The 22,146-nt window shown below is 53.0% G+C and overlaps 4 protein-coding genes across 4 annotated transcripts; 2 read left to right on the top strand and 2 right to left on the bottom strand.

Moving 5' to 3' along the window:
* Positions 1-664: 664 nt before the first annotated feature.
* On the top strand, positions 665-3,443 carry J4E90_005636 (uncharacterized protein; the record flags this gene model as incomplete). Its single annotated transcript, XM_051435189.1, has 2 exons — positions 665-1,768; positions 1,818-3,443. The coding sequence occupies 2 exons, from the start codon at positions 665-667 to the stop codon at positions 3,441-3,443; spliced, it is 2,730 nt and encodes a 909-aa protein (XP_051291213.1).
* Positions 3,444-3,987: 544 nt separating this feature from the next.
* RO1 (Dynein heavy chain, cytoplasmic) lies at positions 3,988-17,061 on the top strand (the record flags this gene model as incomplete). Its single annotated transcript, XM_051435188.1, has 1 exon — positions 3,988-17,061. The coding sequence occupies one exon, from the start codon at positions 3,988-3,990 to the stop codon at positions 17,059-17,061; it is 13,074 nt and encodes a 4,357-aa protein (XP_051291212.1).
* Positions 17,062-17,446: 385 nt separating this feature from the next.
* Positions 17,447-18,559, bottom strand: J4E90_005634 (uncharacterized protein; the record flags this gene model as incomplete). Its single annotated transcript, XM_051435187.1, has 1 exon — positions 17,447-18,559. One exon carries the CDS (start codon positions 18,557-18,559, stop codon positions 17,447-17,449), a length of 1,113 nt encoding a protein of 370 aa, XP_051291211.1.
* A 1,332-nt stretch (positions 18,560-19,891) lies between these two features.
* Positions 19,892-21,553, bottom strand: J4E90_005633 (uncharacterized protein; the record flags this gene model as incomplete). Its single annotated transcript, XM_051435186.1, has 1 exon — positions 19,892-21,553. One exon carries the CDS (start codon positions 21,551-21,553, stop codon positions 19,892-19,894), a length of 1,662 nt encoding a protein of 553 aa, XP_051291210.1.
* Positions 21,554-22,146: the final 593 nt, after the last annotated feature.

The raw sequence follows: 22,146 nt of genomic DNA, 5'->3' as shown, positions 1-22,146 counted from the left end.
TGTAGTCGGCAAACATGATTTTAGCAAAAAGGTTTTTAGACATTTGATACCCCGTATGAAGCAAGATGAAGCACAATACAACATTTCAATTCGATACCGAAGTGCTGCCAGATTGCTGTGTGGGAATTGTTATGATGAACAAGCTTGGAATGTCACATTTCAACGAGTCCACGGGTATCCTAGAAGTATACGTTGCACGCTACGGTAGCAATTCGTAGATTCCAACCGCATTGTATCCTCCAGGCTATCACATATATCCCTTTAGGCGAACGTGAGCTTAACCGCACTTCGTGGTGTTGAGGTGTGAATTTCTGTGCAAGATAGGTGATGGATGCCAAACACGCAAAACGTAGCAAGAGTCCGGTGCAGATCCACGCGCATACCCCGAACTTACTTTTGTACCCCGGAGCCTACTTTGACGTTTGGTCACCCACTTTGCATGTTTTTATATTCATGTAGGCTCCAGTGTATTCGGTTTTACCCTTGTATGCGATGAGTGTGGCGGTGCAATGGGCGGACTCCCGCGGGCGAGACGTCGATCTGGAGCTGGGACGGAAGGGACCCTTGCATGAGAGAGCTCCCCAGTTACGCAACCCATCCAAATCTCGAAACCAGAATACTTCACGCTGTGCCAGGCGAAGTTATCAACAATTATAACGATGCGATGAATCGATCCTCATCCTCGGGCTCACGCGCTCGCCAATCCTCACAACAACCCGCACCCCTCCGCCCCAGTTCCACGCGTCGCCCATCCTCGCGCCCCAGCCAAACCTCACGCTCCACATCCTTCGCGCCTTCTCTCCGACGGCGCACAACGGGCCAATCGATATTGTCGCTTGACATCGATAATGACGACCCCGAAGCCGCGGAAACCACACACGCCGACGCGGCCATCGTCGAAGAGATAGCCGAGATAAAGCGGTACGAGGACTTTACAACTATAGACTGGGTACAAGACGCCGCCCGCGAACAACTTCGACGCAAAGCGCGCCGGCGCGAAAGAGACAACATCGGCGTGCGAAAAGATGGGCGGACGGGTAAAGTCTTCTTAGGCCGGGGACGAGGCAAGTGGAGGAGGAAGATCGCAGAGGCATATGATGCGGGCCAAGCGTGGATTGTTGTCACGCTTGTCGGCGCAGCGATAGGACTCAACGCTGCATTTCTGAATATCGTGACAGAGTGGCTTAGCGATATCAAGCTGGGACATTGCACCACGGCTTTCTACCTCAATGAGAGTTTCTGCTGTTGGGGTGCTGAGGGAGGTTGCCCTGAGTGGAAGCGCTGGAGTGGGTTCTGGCCTGTGAACTATGTACTCTACATACTCTTCGCAGCGCTGTTCTCCTTCACGGCCGCCAGACTGGTCAAGAGCTTCGCGCCGTATGCAGCTGGATCGGGCATATCGGAGATGAAGTGCATCATTGCGGGGTTCGTCATGAAAGGCTTCCTAGGCTTTACTACGCTCTTCATCAAGTCGATTGGCTTGCCGCTTGCTATTGCGTCGGGACTGTCGGTCGGCAAAGAAGGGCCTAGTGTGCATTACGCTGTCTGTACGGGAAATGTGATCAGTAGGTTCTTCGATAAGTACAGGAGGAATGCGGCCAAGACGAGGGAGATACTATGTGCGAGCGCAGCGGCCGGTGTAGGGGTGGCTTTTGGAAGTCCGATTGGAGGCGTGCTTTTCTCGCTGGAGGAGATGAGCAACCAGTTTCCACTCAAGACCCTCTGGCGGAGCTACTTCTGTGCGCTGGTCGCTACAGCTGTTCTTGCCGTATGTTCAACAACCGGAGATACTGGACTTCTATGCTAATTTGCGCCAGGCCATGAACCCCTTCCGAACAGGTCAGCTTGTCATGTTCAACGTCTCCTACGACCGCTCCTGGCACTTTTTCGAAACCCTCTTCTATATCATCATTGGTGTCTTTGGTGGTCTCTACGGCGCTTTCGTCATCAAGTGGAACCTCAAGATGCAGGTATTTCGCAAGAAGTACCTTTCTGCATACCCCATCACAGAAGCTATCACTCTCGCTGTCATCACCGGTGTGATTTGCTACCCGAACATGTTCTTGAGGATCGATATGACTGAGAGTATGGAGATACTGTTTCAAGAGTGTGAGGGCGACAAGGACTACGACCAGCTTTGTGACGCGAATCAACGCTGGCACAATGTCACGACACTTGCTATTGCCACAGTGCTACGTACGCTGTTGGTCGTCATCTCGTTCGGGTGCAAAGTGCCGGCTGGTATCTTTGTGCCTAGTATGGCTATTGGTGCAGCATTCGGTCGTATGGTCGGCATCTGCGTCCAGGCTTTGCACGAGTCTTTCCCTGGCTCAGCCTTTTTCTCAGCCTGCGACCCAGATGGACCATGTATTACGCCTGGCACCTACGCCTTCCTTGGTGCAGCGGCGGCATTGAGTGGCATAATGCACATCACCGTCAGCGTCGTAGTCATCATGTTCGAGATTACCGGCGCACTAACATACATCCTTCCCACTATGATAGTCGTTGGCGTCACGAAAGCGGTCAGTGAACGTTTCGGCCATGGCGGAATCGCAGACCGCATGATTTACTTAAACGGCTACCCATTCCTCGACAGCAAAGAAGAACATACGTTCGGTGTTCCTGTCAGCCAAGTCATGGCAAGTCGCGTAGTCTGTCTGCCAGCCTCAGGCATGGAACTTCGACAAATGGAACGTCTAATGAACGAAAACGCATACCAAGGCTACCCCATCGTGGAAGACATGAAGACAAAGACTCTAATCGGTTATATCGGCCGCACGGAACTTCGTTATGCGATCGATCGCGCGAAGATCGAGCAACAGGCCCCAGGTCATGCGAAGTGCTACTTCTCTTCATCCTCATCTGCTAGCAATCCAGGGTCCAGAAGTGCAAGCGGCACGGGTCCACCAGCACCGAACACGACATTCGACTCTATACCCACTACTTCGTCTCAAACATCACTCGACTTCACCCGCTACATCGATCCAACGCCACTCTCAGTCCACCCTCGCCTTCCCCTGGAAACGGTCATGGAGCTCTTCAAGAAGATGGGACCGCGCGTCATTCTGATTGAGTACCGCGGTCGTCTGACTGGTCTTGTCACCATCAAGGACTGTCTCAAATACCAATTCAAAGTTGAGGCAGGAGGATCACATGGTGGTGGAGCAGGCAATGGCGATGAGGGCATGGAGAAGTTGGCTGGATGGGGAAAGGCTCTGGTCAATTGGGGGAGAAGGAAGGTTGGGCTGAACGAGGTCGGAGAGGTTAGGCTAGCAAGTCCAACCACTGCGACTGCCAGGGATGAGCGAGATGAGAGACGGGGCAGTGGCCATGATGAAAGAGAGGATGGAGCATTTGCGGTGGGGGACGACGATGACGATGATAACGAAGACAGTAGGACAAGTAGGGATGTGGAGCTGGAGGACCGAAGTAGAGATAGATAGCGTTTATTTCCGAACCAAAGTCTGGCCGTTTGCGTCCTGAAACTCCCGTGCCCGCCTTTCGTACCTGAGATGAAAGGAGCGGGTGGGCTAGCCTAGAAAGTGGAGCAAACCTTAGCTTACTTTGCACGTGGTGAGCTGTCATTGCTTGTCGCCATTCGCCGCTGCCTATGTGGGAGGGGGTGGCTGCTAGACGTGCAAAAAGCCAACATCGCAACAGCATCCGCAAACGACGCGTCCCCAACCGTTACTACGATTTCCACGCCTTATGTTGCACTGCATGACCCCGAATTGAGGAGCCAATCAGACGCTGATCACTCCGCTTCCCCTGCCGCTCCCACTAGTCAGGATAAGCGTGTGACGGCCGTGCGCGTCGACTTCGCGTACGCCTACTCAGGAAATATACTGAGACAAAGGCACCACCATCACCGCCGGCGCACCGAGTCCCTTGTCAGCAGCAGCAATCACTCCGCCTTCCGTCCGTCGCTACTCCGCTCGAAGCGCAAACCACATGTCTTCATAGCGACACACGCGATAAACAATCAACATGGAGGGACCCTTGAACCCAGGGGCGCCCAACGGCAGCATACGCACACCCAGCCCCTCGCCACCCTCAATAGACCCCCAGCTCATCGTCGACCACCTGGAAAAGGTGCTTGACGTCAGTCTGGGCGCCTCCAAGGAAGATCTTTTTGCACCCGGCAGTCTGCTCTCGAGCGCCAAGCTGCAGGACACGCTGCAACGATGCGCCCGCTTCGCCTCCGAGGGGCAGTCCGCGCTCTACGTTGTGAAAGACCGAGCCGACGAAGCCCGCATCGATGGCCTGGATGGAGCAAACGGCAGGTACCCTTCTGACGAGGAAGGAACCTCCAGACTGACACAACCAGCAGGGGCGACCCAGCGCTTCACCTACACCATTTCGACTGAGATTACCGCTTCTCCTACCTGCGCAGCATTTGTTGTTATTTCGAAGCGACCGATACCCATAGACCCCGCGATACCCCTTAGCCAGCAGGTCCTTATTCAGACGTTGCCCGGTTTTATACTTTCTAATAACGCTTCTTCGCCCGACGGCACTCCCTATGAGTTTCTTCGTTCTCTCATTCAGTCTGCGGTCGAGCCGTACTTTGACACCTACACCAAGAGCACGCGCGACCTGGCGGGGAAATACAGCAAGGGCGATAATGATGCGAGGACGGGTATTTCGGCGACACGGAAGAAGATTGCGGAACTGGCCGTCAGTCTGGGCAATCTGGAACAAAATGTCGAGATTCCGGAGCTGCTTCTGCCTCTCCATCCGCTCATCCAGAGTGCGCTCGACGATGCCGCCCAGAACAACGTGAAGCCCACTCCAGAACTCATTCCCCATGGCATTGTTCAAGACAGCAGCTTCCTTAACGGATTGCAGTCGACGGTCAACGGATGGATCAAGTCGATACAGACAATTACAAAGACATCCCGAGATGTATCAACTGGGACTGCAGCGCAAGAGATCAACTTCTGGATCTCTATGGAGTCAAGGCTGCAGGACATTGAGACTCAACTGGGCAGTCCCGGTGTTAGGCTCACTCTGGACGTGCTGAAGAATGCGAAGCGTTTCCAAGCGACGGTCAGCTTCAGCGCAGATACCGGACTCAAGGAGAGTACAGATCTGGTCCAGAAGTACAACCAGCTGATGCGCGAATTTCCTCTCGACCAGCTGCTATCTTCGACCTCATTACAAGCAGTACAGGAAGCGATACAGGCCATTTTCAGCCACATGAACAAGAAGCTTCGCATTTGCCCCTACCCCGTCCGCCGAGCGCTTCCTCTCGTGGAGGCTATCTCCGGTGACCTCGACAAGCAACTGCACAATCTCCTACACGGCAAGACACTCATGCACATGGATTACCCCGAGTTCCAGGCGATCATGGCTGTAGCTGAGAGCATCTGGCGTACATGGGAGGAGAACGTCAAGGAATTCACCAATGTTGCTCGTGAGGTGACTAGGCGGAGGAACGAGAAGTTCATCCCGATCAAGATTGCAGCTAGGCATAAGGAGACGGAGGAGCGCATTCGTTACATTACAACGTTCCGCAAGAACCACGAGCAACTTCAGCGAACCATCGTTAATGTCCTGGGTTCGCAATCTTCCTTATCCGAGAGCGCTCCCGCCAAGGAGGCGGTCATCATCGAGGAGATCGGTGATGTTGACGCCGTCAAAGAAGTCAAGGAGGCTTACGATGTGCTCAAGGACGTTGATGTCCTGGATGTCTCTCCTGAAGGCACACGACTTTTCGAGCAAGCAGAGCAGAAGTACAACGAGCGTACTTCCCGTGTCGAGAACTCCATCATCGCTAGGTTGCGAGACCGTCTTGGTACCGCCAAGACCGCCAGTGAGATGTTCCGCGTCTTCTCCAAGTTCAATCCGCTTTTTGTGCGACCTAAGATTCGGGGAGCCATTTCCGAATACCAGACTCAGCTCATTGAGAATGTCAAGCAGGATATCTTGGCACTTCACGAGCGCTTCAAGCGCCAGTATGGTAATTCGGAAGCTCATGCCATGGCGCAGCTTCGCGATTTCCCTCCGGTCTCCGGTGCTGTTATCTGGGCTCGACAGATTGAAACACAGCTGGAGAGCTACATGGGCAAGGTCGAAGATATCCTCGGTAAGGACTGGGCGCTACATGCTGAAGGTCAAAAGCTCCAGGCTGAGAGCAGCATGTTCAAGAAGAAGCTCGACACCAGGCCGATCTTTGAGTCATGGCTTCAGGAAGTGGCGAGGAGGAAACTTCAGATCTCGGGACGCCTCTTCCTTGTCAGCAGGAACCGTGCCGCAGGAAACATCTTGGAGCTGAACGTCAACTTTGACGCGCAAGTCATTGCGCTGTTCAAGGAAGTTCGTAACCTGACATGGCGCGGCTACCAAGTGCCTCACGGCATCAACAACATCTCGAAAGAGGCCAAGCGTGTCTATCCCTACGCAGTCAGCTTAATGGAGAGTGTCCGCACGTACACCCAGACTCTGCGCTCGATTTCTGAGATTGGCGGAGTTGCGCTCTTACTCAACAACTACGTTAACGAGGTTCAAGCGCTTGTCGGCAAAGGTGTTCCCCTCAAATGGGAGTCTTTTGTTCATGCTTACGATCTTCACGTCCGACAATCTGGTTTCCCTGTTGGCGGTGGTAGCGTCCGTAGTGAGAGCAAGCATGTTCAATTCGTACGTGACTTCGCAGCTACAACGTCACTACTTCAACTCAAGGTCGCAACGCTCATCAACATCAACGCTGCGATTGAGAAGTCGCTCAAGGATTTGGAGACATGTCCTTACACCAAGGAAGCCTTCCAACAGAACCTCGAAACTATCCAGAAGTCCATCGATCAGCTCAACCTTGAGAGCTACGCCAATCTTGACTCTTGGGTTTCTGATATGAATGCGCGCATCGAATCGATTTTGCTGGTCCGTCTCAGCCGAGCTATTGCATTGTGGATTGAGGTCTTCAATAATGTAGACGAGGAAGATCGAACTCGACGCCCAGTCAGTGAAGTCGTCTCGACGGAGGCACCAGAAGCCAAGCCGACTCTGGCGCGGTTGACTCTTGAGATTACTATGCGCAACCAGGTCATTTACCTCAGCCCTCCGGTAGAATACGCCCGTGCAAGCTGGCTTGAGCAACTACAGCAATGGCTCGCCATTATTTGCACTCTCCAGAAGATCAAGGCTTCACGATACGAGATCCGACTTGAAGCGACCAACGACACCTCTGCCAGCCAGTTCTCTGACTTACCAAGCCGGTGCACCGACTCGCTTATTGAAGTTTATGGCGCTGTCGAAGGCAAGCTCCGTGATATCTCATCATACGTGGATGAGTGGCTCCAGTTCCAATCCCTATGGGATCTGCAGTCAGACCATGTCTACGACATCCTTGGTGAAGATCTTTCACGATGGCTTCAACTACTCCAGGAAATTCGTAAGACTCGCGCTACCTTCGACAACTCTGACATCAGTCGCCAGTTTGGCTATGTCACTGTCGACTACGACCAAGTGCAGGTCAAGGTGAACGCCAAGTACGACCAATGGCAGCAGGAAATTCTCACCAAGTTTGCCAGTAGGCTTGGTCAGCGCATGAACGACGTTTACGTGCAGATAGAGAAGGCGCGTAAGGATCTTGAGATGCAGACCCTGGAGGCCTCATCCACTGCTCAGGCTGTCTCTTTTATTACAACAGTACAGCAATGCAAGAGGAAGGTTCTCGAATGGGAGCCAGAGATGTCCACTTTCCGTCAAGGTCAAGCAACTCTGGCTCGCCAGCGTTACCAGTTCCCGTCCGACTGGCTGCAGATGGAACAGATCGATCATGAATGGCAGACGCTGAACGAGGTTCTGGAAAGGAAGACCAAGATTGCGAACGATCAAGCTGACGCGCTGCGCGCCAAGATTGGCGCGGAGGACAAAGTCGTCAGCCAGAAGATTGTAAACATCACCGGAGAGTGGGCAGAGGACAAGCCTGTTGCAGGAAACCTGGCTCCAGCTGAAGCCTCAGCCATTCTGGCCAAGTTCGACCAGAAGCTTAGCCAGCTTCAGAGCGAGTCCAGCAACATCTCGAAGGCCAAGGAAGCTCTTGGACTACCACCATCTCCAGAAAACGCACTTGAGACTCTGCTGGAGGAAGTGCAAGACTTCAAATCCGTCTGGTCTGCACTTGGCACCATCTGGGCTAGCATCGACGACCTTCGTGAGGTGTTGTGGACCAGCATTCAGCCCCGCAAGCTGCGACAGAACCTTGACAACTTGCTCAAGATGACCAAGGACATGCCCAGCCGGATGCGCCAGTACCAGGCTTTCGAATTCGTTCAGACTACCCTGAAGCAACTTCTCAAAGAAAACACGATTCTTGCAGAGCTGCGCTCTGACGCCGTCAAAGAGCGCCATTGGGTCAAGATTTTCAAGAACCTGAGGCCACAGAAGCGATACTCCGCCATCTCCATGACACTCGGTGATGTCTGGGACCTTAAGCTCGGCCCTAGCGAAAAGATCATTCGCGATGTCATTACTCAAGCAGCAGGCGAGATGGCACTTGAGGAGTTCATCAAGCAGGTTCGCGAGACTTGGCAGAACTACTCTTTGGAGCTCGTCAACTACCAGAACAAATGCCGTCTTATCAGGGGATGGGACGACCTGTTCGCTAAATGCAGCGAAAACCTCAACTCACTACAGGCTATGCGCCACTCGCCTTACTACAAGGAGTTCGAGGAAGAGGCGTCTTCTTGGGAGGACAAGCTCAATCGCGTGCACGTTCTGTTCGATGTGTGGATCGATGTGCAACGTCAATGGGTCTACCTGGAGGGCGTGTTTACTGGTAACGCTGACATCAAGCACCTGCTCCCTATGGAGTCGGCTCGTTTCCAGAACATCAACTCTGAGTTCTTGTCAGTCATGAAGAAGGTCTCGCGACAGCCTTTCGTGCTTGAAGTCCTCAACATCTCTGGTGTGCAGAAGTCGCTGGAACGCCTCGCCGAGCTATTGAACAAGATCCAGAAGGCTCTCGGAGAGTATCTGGAGCGCGAGCGTGTATCCTTCCCTCGCTTCTACTTCGTTGGTGACGAGGATCTACTAGAAATCATCGGTAACAGTAACGATGTTATGCGTATTGCCAAACATCTGCGAAAGATGTTTGCTGGTATCTCTGGACTTATCACTGATGAAGACGGCGTCATTCAAGGATTCACGTCCAAGGAAGGAGAGGAGGTTACGCTTCGCAAAGAAATCTCGCTCGTCAAGACACCCAGGATCAATGAATGGCTCGGTGCCCTTGAAGCCAACATGAAGACTACTCTGGCCGAGTTGACTTTCGAAGCTTACGAAGAGTTCGCTCAACTCATTGAGCCTGATGCGATGGACCCGGAAGCTTTCACCAACTACATCGCCAAGTACCCAACGCAGGTGGTCGTCCTCGGAACGCAGATCGCTTGGACCCATGCTGTAGAGAAGTCTCTTTCTGAAGAAGGCACGACCTTGCCTCAGTTGTACGAGAAGCAAGTAAACGTCTTGAAGCTCCTCGCTACCGCTGTTCTGGGCGACCTTGAACCCATTCAGCGTCGCAAGTGCGAGGACCTCATCACTGAGTTCGTTCACCAGCGAGACGTCATCCACAAGCTTGACAAGGTTGGCGCACACTCTCCTACCCATCACATGTGGCTACTATGCATGCGATACATGTATGAGCCCGGCAATGATCTCTTGCAGCGATTGAGGATCAAGATGGCAAATGCCGTTCTCGACTACGGTTTCGAGTACCTGGGTGTTGCCGATCGCCTTGTGCGCACACCTCTTACCGACCGCTGTTTCCTCACCCTCACCCAGGCGCTTTGTCAGCGACTTGGTGGTTCGCCATACGGTCCTGCTGGTACTGGTAAAACTGAGTCGGTCAAAGCTCTTGGTGTACAGCTTGGACGCTTTACCCTCGTGTTCTGTTGTGACGACACTTTCGACTTCCAAGCTATGGGCCGTATCTTCCTTGGTATTTGCCAGGTTGGAGCCTGGGGTTGTTTCGACGAGTTTAACCGTCTGGAGGAGCGTATCCTGTCGGCTGTGTCTCAGCAGATTCAAAACATTCAGCTGGGTCTCAAGAAGGGCGCTGAGGACGACAAGTCTCAGATCGAGCTTATTGGTCGTCAACTGAAGGTCAACGGTAACACTGGAGTCTTCATCACCATGAATCCTGGTTATGCAGGTCGATCGAATTTGCCCGACAATCTCAAGAAGCTCTTCCGAAGCGTGGCCATGTCCAAACCCGACAAGGAACTTATTGCTGAAGTCATGCTGTACTCCCAAGGTTTCTCGCAAGCGAAAGAGCTGTCGAAGCAGGTCGTACCATTCTTCGACAAGTGCTCAGCTGGTCTCTCCAAGCAGGCTCATTACGACTTTGGTCTGCGTGCACTGAAGAGTGTGCTCGTCAGCTCTGGTGGATTGAAGCGAGCCCGCATCGCCGCTCAGCAAGACTCTCAGACTCTGGATGAAGCCAGTATGGAGCCTCAAATCATCATCCAGAGCTTACGCGAAACAATGGCACCGAAGCTTATCCGCTCTGATGTCGAGCTCTTGATGGCCATTCAAGAGGAAGCTTTCCCTGGTGTGGAATACATTCCTGCGCCTCTCGACAAGTTAACCGAAGCTATCCACAAGTGCGCCGCAGAGTCGAAGCTCGTGGTCAGCGATTCCTGGTTGACCAAGATCATTCAACTTTACCAGATTCAGAAGTTGCACCACGGTGTCATGATGGTCGGTTCTTCCGGATCTGGAAAAACTGCTGCCTGGAGGACGCTTCTCTCAGCCCTTCAAGCCGTGGAGGGAGTGGAAGGCGTCTGTCACGTCATCGATCCCAAAGTCATGTCAAAGGAACAGCTTTACGGAACTCTCGACAGCACAACACGCGAGTGGACCGATGGTCTTTTCACAAGCATACTGCGTAAGATCGTCGACAACCTCCGTGGTGAAGACACTAAGCGTCACTGGATCGTATTTGATGGTGATGTTGACCCTGAGTGGGTTGAGAACTTGAACTCTGTGCTTGATGACAACAAGCTTCTCACCCTGCCAAACGGAGAGCGTCTCAACTTGCCATCCAACGTTCGCATCATGTTTGAAGTTGAGACTCTCAAGTACGCCACACTGGCTACCGTCTCCCGTTGCGGTATGGTCTGGTTCAGCGACGATACTGTGGAGGTCGATATGATGATTAAGAACTACATCGAGCATCTCAAGACTACACCGTTCGAAGACCTCGAAGACGATTCGGTCGCTCCAGGTCAGATGTCGCAGAAGACGATGACAACACAGGGTCTCATCGCCGACTTCTTGCACATCAAGCTCACCCAGGACCGATTCATTGAGAAGGCTCTCAGCATGGCTAGGAAGTTCAACCATATCATGGAGTACACCGACATCCGTGCGCTCAACACACTGTTCTCTCTGCTCAACAAAGCATGCCGCAATGTTCTGGAGTACAATGTGCAGCACCCGGACTTTTCCCTTGAGGATGACAAGATGGAGACTTATCTCGCGAAGAAGTTGCTCGTAGCCTTGGTCTGGGCTTTGGTCGGTGATTGCCCTCTTATGGAGCGTAAGCAGTTTGGAGATCTCATCGCTGGTCTTACTGACGTTGAACTCCCCGCCCTCAACGAGACCACTTCGCTCATTGATTACGATGTCAAACCTGACAAGCCAGAGTGGGACACATGGCAGAGCCAGGTACCGAACGTCGAAGTCAACACCCATTCCGTTACTCAAACCGACGTCGTTATTCCCACGTTGGACACGGTTCGCCACGAGGATGTTCTCTACTCTTGGCTTGCGGAGCACAAGCCCCTACTCCTTTGCGGTCCTCCAGGTTCTGGAAAGACCATGACCTTGTTCAGCGCACTTCGAAAGCTACCCAACATGCAGGTTGTTGGTCTCAACTTCTCCAGTGCCACTACCCCGGATCTTCTCATCAAGACGTTCGAACAGTACTGTGAATACAAGAAGACTCTTAACGGCGTGCAACTTACTCCCACTCAAGTTGGTCGCTGGCTCGTCATTTTCTGCGACGAGATCAACTTGCCAGCACCCGACAAGTACGGTACTCAACGGGCTATCTCCTTCCTGCGACAGCTTGTCGAGCACAATGGTTTCTGGAGGACATCTGACAAGACTTGGGTTACACTCGATCGCATTCAATTTGTTGGTGCTTGCAACCCTCCCACCGATGCTGGACGTACGCCTATGGGCCTCAGGTTCTTACGCCACGCTCCGCTCATCATGGTCGATTACCCTGGACAGCAATCTCTTCTTCAGATTTACGGCACCTTCAATACCGCCGTACTCAAAATTATCCCGACTCTACGAGGTTACGCAGACGCTCTTACGAGGGCTATGGTGCAGCTATATGCGGAGTCACAAAAGCGCTTCACACCGGATATCCAGCCACATTACGTTTACTCTCCTCGTGAGCTTACTCGATGGGTACGTGGTATCTACGAGGCACTACGACCACTTGAGACTTTGCCGATCGAAGGCCTCGTTCGTATCTGGGCACACGAGGCACTCCGCCTGTTCCAGGATCGTCTTATCGCAGAGGAAGAGAGGCAATGGACTGAAGAGTGCGTCCACCGTATTGCGGCTGAACACTTCCCTACCATCGACGAGGAGAAAGCTCTTGGTGGCCCCATCCTCTTCTCCAACTGGCTGTCCAAGAACTACGTGCCGGTTGAGCGTGAGCAGCTTCGCGAGTTTGTCAAGGCTCGTCTCCGTACCTTCTGCGAAGAAGAAGTGGATGTGCCACTCATCCTATTCAACGACGTGCTCGAGCACGTACTTCGCATCGATCGTGTCTTCCGTCAACCACAGGGCCATCTCATCCTCATCGGTGTCAGTGGATCTGGAAAGACAACCCTGTCTCGCTTCGTGGCCTGGATGAACGGTCTGAGCGTCTACCAAATCAAGGTCCACGGAAAGTACTCAGGCGAAGACTTTGACGAAGACTTGCGTACTGTGCTTCGACGATGCGGTTGCAAGGGCGAAAAGATCTGCTTCATCATGGACGAAGCCAATGTTCTTGACTCCGGTTTCCTCGAGCGCATGAACACTCTCCTGGCCAACGCGGAGGTCCCTGGTCTGTTCGAAGGTGATGAGTACGCTTCCTTGCTTACTGCAATCAAGGAGGGTGCGCAGCGTCAAGGCATCATTCTCGACTCACAAGAAGAGCTGTACAAGTGGTTCACGGAACAAATCGTCAAGAACCTCCACGTGGTGTTCACCATGAATCCGCCTGAGGAGGGTCTTTCGTCGAAGGCAGCCACCAGTCCCGCTCTTTTCAACCGTTGCGTGCTCAACTGGTTCGGAGACTGGTCAGACCAGGCTCTTTACCAAGTCAGCTCGGAGCTCACACAATCGGTCGATCTCGACCGTGCCAACTATGTCGCACCGGATAGCATCCCCGTTGCTTATCGTGGACTCACCCTGCCGCCATCCCATCGCGAGAGTGTGGTCAATGCAATGGTTGCTGTACACCACTCACTACGCAGCAAGAACGCGAAGTTGCAGAAGACACAGAACCGGAAGATGTACCTTACCCCGCGTCACTTCTTGGACTTCGTTGCGCAGTACGTCAAGCTTTACAACGAAAAGCGCGAAGACCTCGAGGAGCAGCAGCGCCATCTCAACGTCGGTCTTGAGAAGCTTCGCGAGACGTTCGACAAGGTTAAGGAATTGCGAGCAAGCCTTGCACAGAAGCAGACGCAGCTCACTAAGAAGGATGCCGAAGCGAACGAAAAGCTGCAACGTATGATTGCAGACCAGAACGAGGCGGAACAGAAGAAGGCTGGATCGATCAAGATGCAGGCTCAGCTTGCGAAGGACAAGGAGGAGATCCAGAAGCGACAAGAGGTGGTAAACCACGATTTGGCGGCTGCCGAGCCGGCTGTGGCGGAGGCACAGAAGAGTGTGCAGAACATCAAGCGACAGCATCTTACCGAAGTCCGATCTATGCAGAATCCTCCTGCTGGTGTCAAGCTCGCTTTAGAAGCCGTCTGCACGATTCTTGGACACAAGCCCGACAGCTGGAAGACCATCGTTTCCATTGTCAGGCGTGACGACTTCATCGCCAGTATCGTACAGTTCGACAACGAGAGGCAGATGACTGCAGGCCACCGCAGGAAGATGCAGAAGGAATATCTTTCCCAAGAAGACTTCACTTTCGAGAAGGTCAATCGCGCTTCCAAGGCTTGCGGTCCCCTCGTACAATGGGTGTCTGCTCAAGTTACTTACTCCGATATCCTTGACCGCGTCGGTCCCCTACGTGCCGAAGTCGAGAACCTGCAAGTTGAACTTCAGAAGACGGAGGAGGGCGCCAAGGAAACCCAGGTCCTCATTCAGAATCTCGAGGAGAGTATTGGCCGATACAAGACCGAGTACGCGGCTTTAATCAGCGAAACTCAGGCTATCAAGACGGAGATGGCCACCGTTCAGTTCAAGGTTGACCGCAGTGTCCGCCTTCTTGACAGTTTGTCTTCTGAACGCGTTCGATGGGAGGAGAGCAGCAAGTCTTTCGATTCTCAGATTGACACCATCGTTGGTGACGTCTTGGTTGCAGCTGCGTTCATCGCTTATGCCGGTTACTACGACCAACAGTACAGGAAAGCGCTTACAGAGGACTGGTACGATCACCTCAAACACTCCGGAATCAGCTTCAAGCCAACAAATCCATTCACTGAGTATCTCTCGACTGCTGATGACCGCTTGAACTGGCAACACAACGGCCTGCCGGTTGACGACCTGTGCACTGAGAACGCCATCATCCTGCAGAGGTTCAACCGCTACCCGCTTATCATCGATCCTTCTGGCAGGACAACAGAGTTCTTGCAGAACGAATGCAAGGACCGCCGTCTCACGGTGACTAGCTTCTTGGATGATTCATTCACCAAGCAACTTGAGAGTTCCCTGCGTTTCGGTAACCCAATCTTGATCCAGGATGCCGAACATCTGGACCCCATTCTGAACCACGTTCTTAACAAGGAGTACCAGAAAACTGGAGGTCGTGTGCTCATTCAACTCGGCAAGCAGGAGATCGACTTTTCGCCGTCTTTCCGCCTCTACCTCTCAACACGCGATCCTTCCGCCAACTTCGCTCCTGACATCTGTAGTCGTACCACGTTCGTCAACTTTACTGTCACGCAGAGCAGCTTGCAGACACAGACACTTAATGAAGTCCTCAAGTCCGAGCGACCCGATGTTGATGAGCGCCGATCCAACCTCATCAAGATGCAAGGAGAGTTCGCAGTGCATCTTCGCCAGCTCGAGAAGCGACTGCTTCAAGCTCTCAACGAGTCGCGCGGTAACATTCTGGACGACGACCGCGTCATCGAAACGCTTGAGACGCTCAAGAAGGAGGCCAAGGAAATTTCGGACAAGGTCTCCGAGACTGCTGGCGTTATGACAGAGGTCGAGAACATCACGAAGGAGTACACCGTTGTCGCTCGTTCTTGCTCAGCTATCTTCGCTGTGTTGGAGCAACTGCACCATCTCAACCACTTCTACCAATTTTCGCTCCAGTATTTTACTCAAATCTTCGAGACTGTGCTGCGCAAGATTCGTAACTCCAACATCACTGGCCATGCAGCCCGCATCGAGCAGATTGTCACAGAGTTATTCGTTGACGCATACCGCCGCACTTCGCTTTCCTTGCTCCAGAAGGATCGTGTCACGTTCGCTATGCTTCTCGTGCAAGCAGCGCCCTACAAGATGGACAAGACGCACATCGATCAAATCCTTGACCCTGACCTGAAGGGTATCGATGTGTCAACCGAGACAGAACGTAAGGAGGAGGCCATGGAGCGTGCCAGCAAGATCTTGATGTTCAAGGAAGAGCTGCCAAAGATTGAAGACAGCGCTTGGGATGCTTTCCTCAACGAAGAGATGGGAGAGCGACATGTACCGCAGGCTTGGCCAGAAGATCTCACCAAGTTCGACAAGCTACTACGAGCTCTCGTCTTGGTCAAGCTATTCCGTGTGGATCGTTTCGTACCCGCCGTCGAGCGCTTTGTCACAGAGGTGTTCGGCAAGGGCATCCTAGATGCCAGCGGTGATCTAGGCGATATTGTCAAGCAAGTCAACGCAGTAACCCCGGTGGCTCTCAGCTCCAGTCCTGGATTCGACGCAAGTTACAAGGTCGACAATCTTGTAGAGAGGGAGCAAGTCAGCTGCACAAACATTGCCATGGGTTCCAACGAAGGTGCCGCATCAGCCGACAAAGCCATCGCCAACGCCGCCACTACAGGAAACTGGGTTCTTGTCAAGAACGTCCATCTCGCTCCACAATGGTTGCAGTCGCTTGAGAAGCGTCTTGAGGCTCTCAAGCCCAACCCCGACTTCCGCCTCTTCCTGTCAATGGAGTCGAGCCCCAAGATCCCGGTCAACCTGCTTCGCGCTTCTCGCGTCCTATCCTACGAGCAACCTGCTGGAGTCCGTGCCAACATGAAAGACTCGCTCTCTTCGTTGGCCGAGAAGGCTATCAAGCCGCCGGTGGAAAAGACACGTGTCTACCTCCTCTTGTCCTTCCTGCACGCAGTCATTCAAGAGCGTCTTCGCTACGCGCCTACTCTGGGATGGAAGGGCTTCTGGGAGTTCAATGACAGTGACTACGAATGCTGCAGTTTCATCATCGACACATGGGTCGACACCGTCGCACAGGGCCGATCTAATATCGCCCCTACCAAGATTCCATGGGAGATGCTACGTTACCTCATCACAGAGATGTACGGTGGCAAGATCGACGACGCAGAAGACTGGCGCATTCTCGCTTCTCTCGTTGACGCCACTATGACGCCTGCCGCCTTTGAGGACAACTTCAAGATCGTCAAGGATACTGAGCACAGCGAGGGTCTCGAACTACCTACCTCGACTAGTTGGAAGGACTTCATGGGCTGGGTCAATGACCTTCCCGAGCGCGAGCCGCCTACTTACCTCGGCTTGCCGGCAAATGCCGAGAAGCTGTTGCTGGTGGGCCAGGCCAATGCCATGGTTGGTGGTTTGAAGAGGGTGCTGGATATGCTGGATGAGGGCGAGCAGGTCATGGCTGAGGCGGAGACTGAGGTCGAGGGTTAGTGGTCTTACGATTTGTATTAGGCGTACTCTAGATGAGTGTCGCGATTTCTCTTTGTTTTGTAGTTTTATTCGTTAGCTGGGGTTATAAGGCGTTTCAATTTGGGTTTCCGTGGTTCAAGGGGCCGTTCGCTAGTTTACTGGTATACCCATAAATCTCATTGTTCAGAGTCTACTTGAAGCAAAAGCCCGTGTGAGTCCTAGATGTTGCTAATTGATAGGTACATGTACTCTCCGAATCATCTCTGCTTACACTGAGTCGAGAAGTCTTCCAGCCAGATAACACCTCGTCAGGCCCATGGTTGAGCAGCTGACATAGCATCTCATTGCAGTGCAGGCTTACACATGACCCACTATGGCGATGTTACCAAGGTCCCCTTGCGCCTTCTTATTTCGCCGACCTCATGCCCAGCTCAAATGCCATGGCCATGCCACCCCGATTCTCCAACTCCGACTTCCTCTCTTGCAACTTCTCCCATTCGGAGTCTGTCTTCTCCTCTTTTAAAGCCCCCCTCTTGTAGCGTGCTTGAAACTTCTGCGCTTCTAGCTCTTGCTTTCTCTCCGCCATCGCCTCCGGTACCGCTTGACGAGCCACCTCCGCTTCTTTGTTTCGCTTCTCAATTGAGGCCTGAATAGCGGTGAAGTCAGCGGCTATGTTGGGCTCTGCCATGTCATGCTTTATGCCCTGAGCGCATGCTTGCGCAATGTCGGCATACTCCTGTTCCTGTTCGTCGGCAAGTCCATCGAGGGCGAGGGATATGGCGTCTTCTTCTTCGGCGAGTGTTTCAATGTCCTGATAATGCTTAGCGGTCTCGGAACAGTTGATAGCTATATCTTTGAGAATACTGATGTACTCATCAACGACTGAGACATCTCCAGGCATAGCAGAAGTAGCGATGAGCTCTTTGGTGGCCTTGGTCGCGAGGTCATCTTGTGTAGCTACGACGATGTTAGAATCTGTGTCGGACTCGGAGTCAGAGCCTGAAGATCCGCTTTCGATGACGATGGGCTTGTGCCTACGGCGACCGAGAGCGAAGACGGTAGAGAGGGGGGTAGCAGTACTCTTTCCCTTTTTACGGCTTGGTAGGCGCACGTTGGCTGATGGCGTCGAAGGCGGACTCAGCATAACAGTGTTTGCATCTTGCTGTCCATCAGACTCCGGTTCGAACAATGGACTCTGCTCTCGCTCTCCTGATATGTCTTTCATTTCTGACTTCTTGTTACTACCCGTCTTATCCATGGTCGCTCTCTTGCGCTTCGCGACCGTCTTGCTCGGAGTCACAGGCGGTGGAAGACGTGGGTCGACCTGAGAGAACATGCCATACCTGCCGTTGATTCCCGCGTTAGGTCGATGGGGATTCATGGCTGCGTAGTGTTGACGGACTCTGTTGGCCTTGGGGTCGATCTTAGCTGGGGGGCTGTTGTCTCCGGATGCCTGGCTTGATGAGTCGCTGTCAACAACCACGCGGGCCTTTTGGGCTCGCCTTGGCACATCTGACATGGCTGTGTCAGGTGTTAGGGAGTGGATGTACGAGATGGGAGAAGAAAGTATCATCGAAGGAATATAAGATATTTATATAACTGAGTGGATGGGCCCAGCGCATCTGTGGTGACTGCGAGTCGAGGTGACCTCGAATTGCTATTGTTTCTGCAGAGGCAAGATATCAATACAACCCCCAAAGGGCTGACTATATCGCGAGATGAATGGAGTCTGCGTCACCGCGAGAAGCGTTTGCTCCACCATCCTTGCCTTCCAAGGTTACGCCTACGCCACTACCCTCCTGAACGCTACCCACCCACCCACTGTCACAACCTCCGTTTTTCCGAAACATTTACGCCGGGCGTGGTGACCTGTAGAGGCCGGGTCTGGCCTTTTGTCACATTTGGGTGCTGCCCGTTTGCGCTTCTTGCTTTTCGCTTCGTTTGCGTCCGGAACGGGTAGGTCCAGAGGATGTTGCGGTACTTCTCGAATAAGTTTACGTGGTCCAGCATCTAGGTCTAGACCTGGAGCTACAGAGCAACTAATCTGCTTGGAAGGTGTAGCTAGATCGGCCTTGGGTACGTTGGCATCTTTGGGTAGTAGCAGAGGAAGAAGAGTGCGAAGAGTTGTCGATTCGTGCGACGGTGCTGCGGTGACCGAAGCGGGCTTTTCTTCTTTCTTGCGACGCTTTGGAGCCTGCTTGCCCGCTTTCCTTGTTTTCTTGATGGTGGCAGTAGAAGTAACACTAGGCGCGGCAACAGGCGGTGTGTTCACGTCTCTTATGGGTGTTTGCTCGAGTCGAAGTGCGACTGCCGTTGACAAGTTCAGAGTATGTGGTAGTTTTGCAGGTGAAGAAGCCCTACATGAACCACAATGCGCTGTCGTCTTCTGCAAGGGTTGGACATAAGGCTCTCCAGTCACTTCAGGTCGGTTTTCAGTAGGGCACGCTACTGGCTTGACCGCGGAGTCGAGAGGCAGGCAATCTTGGGTGACTCGCGACGCCACTTGACATACTGGAGGGCTCGCCGTCTGCTGCGACGCAGCGGTCTTGCTTTGAGAGTGCAGGGAAGCGCTCTTTGAAACACATGTAGACTTCAGCAGCCGCTGCGGCGGTGTGTTCGGGTTGAGGAGTTGATTCAGGTTCATGGCGACTAATATTCGAGCTGAATGTGCAATAGGCGAGCGGGTTGTTAAGAAGAATACCCAGCAAGGATGGAAGATAATCCGTATCAAGAATGTATGGGGCTGCATTCAAGCGCCTATATACCGGAATTCGCATAACTAACCAGAGTTCTCGTTATTCTGAGAGCTCAACCATGGTTCGCACACGTGACCGCCCATCACACGCTCTTATTAGTCACTCTCCACATCGAGCGTCCTCCGCCTCTTGAACATGTTCCTCACCTCAGCCCTGCGTTCTTCGATCTCGTCTCTCTTCTTCTCCAACTCTGCGCGCTCTCGTTTCCATTTCTCCTGGAAAGCCTCGAAGCGCGCATCCATAACCTCCAATTCGTGATCAACATTGTTGAGGTCCTTCGTCAGAGCATTTTGCTGCATGACCAGCCTGGTGAGGGCGTCGAACTCTTCGTCTTCGGCTGAGCGCTTGGAGTTGCGCGGCGGGGCTGTGGGTGTTGCATCTGCTTCAGGGCTGGCAGATTTGGGAACCGAGGTTGTCGGCAGCGGCTTCTGCGTTGATGTTGCATGAGGGATTGTACGACGTGCGATTGAAGGGGCCGACTTACGCGCAACGCTCTGCGGGAAGCGAGGCACTTTAGGCGTGGGTTCATTGGCCAGCGTCGACTGGGTGTTCTGCTTCTCTGGGGTGTAGGAGCTTTCGCTACTCTCATCTGCTATACTGTCATCCATTGGTACGGTACCCGATGATTTGAAGGCGCTAGGGCCCATCTGATCAGAGATGTACTCCAGTGCGCAGCGGAGACGCTCGGGGTAGGCCTTGGTTTCGTGTAAAACGCAGTCCGTAGCAATTCCAGCTGCGATGAAATACCACTTGACCATGAGCGTCAACCTGGCTTTGTCAGGTGGTTCGCTTGGACCGGTACTTCTGGGGTAAGTTTTGCTGAAAGGGTGCAAGATGCGCTGCTTCCCTGTAGCTTCGGCGGACATTGACGCGTAGGTACCACGAGCGCTTTCTAGGTAAAATCGGATCTCATGGAAACCCCGCTGCGCTATTCGTACCATGTAGGCATAAATTCTGTGCTCTGTCTTCGCATGGGTTCCGACAAACAGTTTCTTCGGTTGGGCCTCTAGGATGTACGTCTGATCCAAGAATTCCATGTCATGAGCATCGGGAATATTCTCCAAGAGTCGCAACGCGCCGCGCTCAGCGAGGTACGCCCATAGTCGTTGCAGGTCTGGATTTCCGTCCCAGCTCATACCATGTGGGGTGTCGTATGTGACGTTGCTCTCGGGCGCGTTTAGCACGCCATTCCGGTTGGTAGGCAGCAATCCATTCGGGCTTTCCATGTCTTCCGGCTCTGAGCTTTCCTCCACAGTCTCGCCTGTTTCTCGGGGGTGCTTATAGGTCCCATGGCCTCCATCGGTATTCCCGTATACCTTTCTCAGCACAGACGATAACCGCCTACTAAAGTCATCGTTCCACGCATCGATTTTGCTTATATGACCTTGCAAAAGGAAGTAGTAACGTATAATCATGCTAAGCATCCGCTTCTTGGTCTTCGTTCCATCTGTGAAGTATTTGAACGGAACGATGAGAGGCTTCGTCATGGCTTCATCTCCGGTGATTGATGGCAGCGTCGAGGACGCGCGGTCATCGCCAATGGTTCTGAGGCAGTAGCGAACCTCCCAACCACCGCCGGATGGCAGCAGATAAGTCAGCACGTTGCGGTTGCCTACGTTTCCGATCAACAGACTTGGGGATTCCGCCTCATCCAGTGCAAGTTCAATCCAGGTCAGGGAATCCGCTGGTGGCAGTGCATCCATGCAGGAGTCGGCGCCGGCCTTGGCCATTAGCTTTCGAATTGTCTGGAGGGCCATTTTCCGGTCTTTGTGGAAGGTGATAAGTCGCCGAGGATAGCCGTCTGTGTCGCGTTCCAGCGCATCCGATGTCTGGTCAATTGTTTGTCAAGGATCACGGGCCTTGTTGCCAGCAAGTCGCGCGATAATGTTGGCGCGTCTGAGCTACAACGCGTCGCCGGAGGCTCGACCCCCTACACTCAAGATACACGACAAAGCATGCAGAGAAGTCTGGTGCATACTACTCTGGACTACAGCAAGATATATCGCAATGGACGGGGTATTGATGATAAGGCTAAGGAGATGCAGGTCGCAGGAGCGTTGCTTGTTCCGGGAAGGATCAGGCGGTCCAGTGCCGCTAGCGTGAACACGTGCACGTGCACTGGAGTACTCGCGTGCGACACCTCCTATGGCATTCTCGAATGACGTCCTATCTAGTGGTGGTGTATTTACGCGTTTATTGCGACAGCGTATGAGGCTCAGGCATTTGAACTACCATTCCTATTAGCTTCTGGCTATTGAAATAGTTATATATACAATTTAAATTTGAAATCTCCCATCGAACAGCACACATAGCTGAGAGTGAGCCGTCTATGGCGATACTACCATTGATT

This window comes from Alternaria incomplexa (genome assembly GCF_024043165.1).
Source record: "Alternaria incomplexa strain BMP 0042 chromosome Unknown scaffold_7, whole genome shotgun sequence".
Classification (NCBI taxonomy): Eukaryota; Fungi; Ascomycota; class Dothideomycetes; order Pleosporales; family Pleosporaceae; genus Alternaria; species Alternaria incomplexa.
Note: the sequence above shows the minus strand (reverse complement) of the source record. Positions and strands in the feature narration are given on the sequence as shown.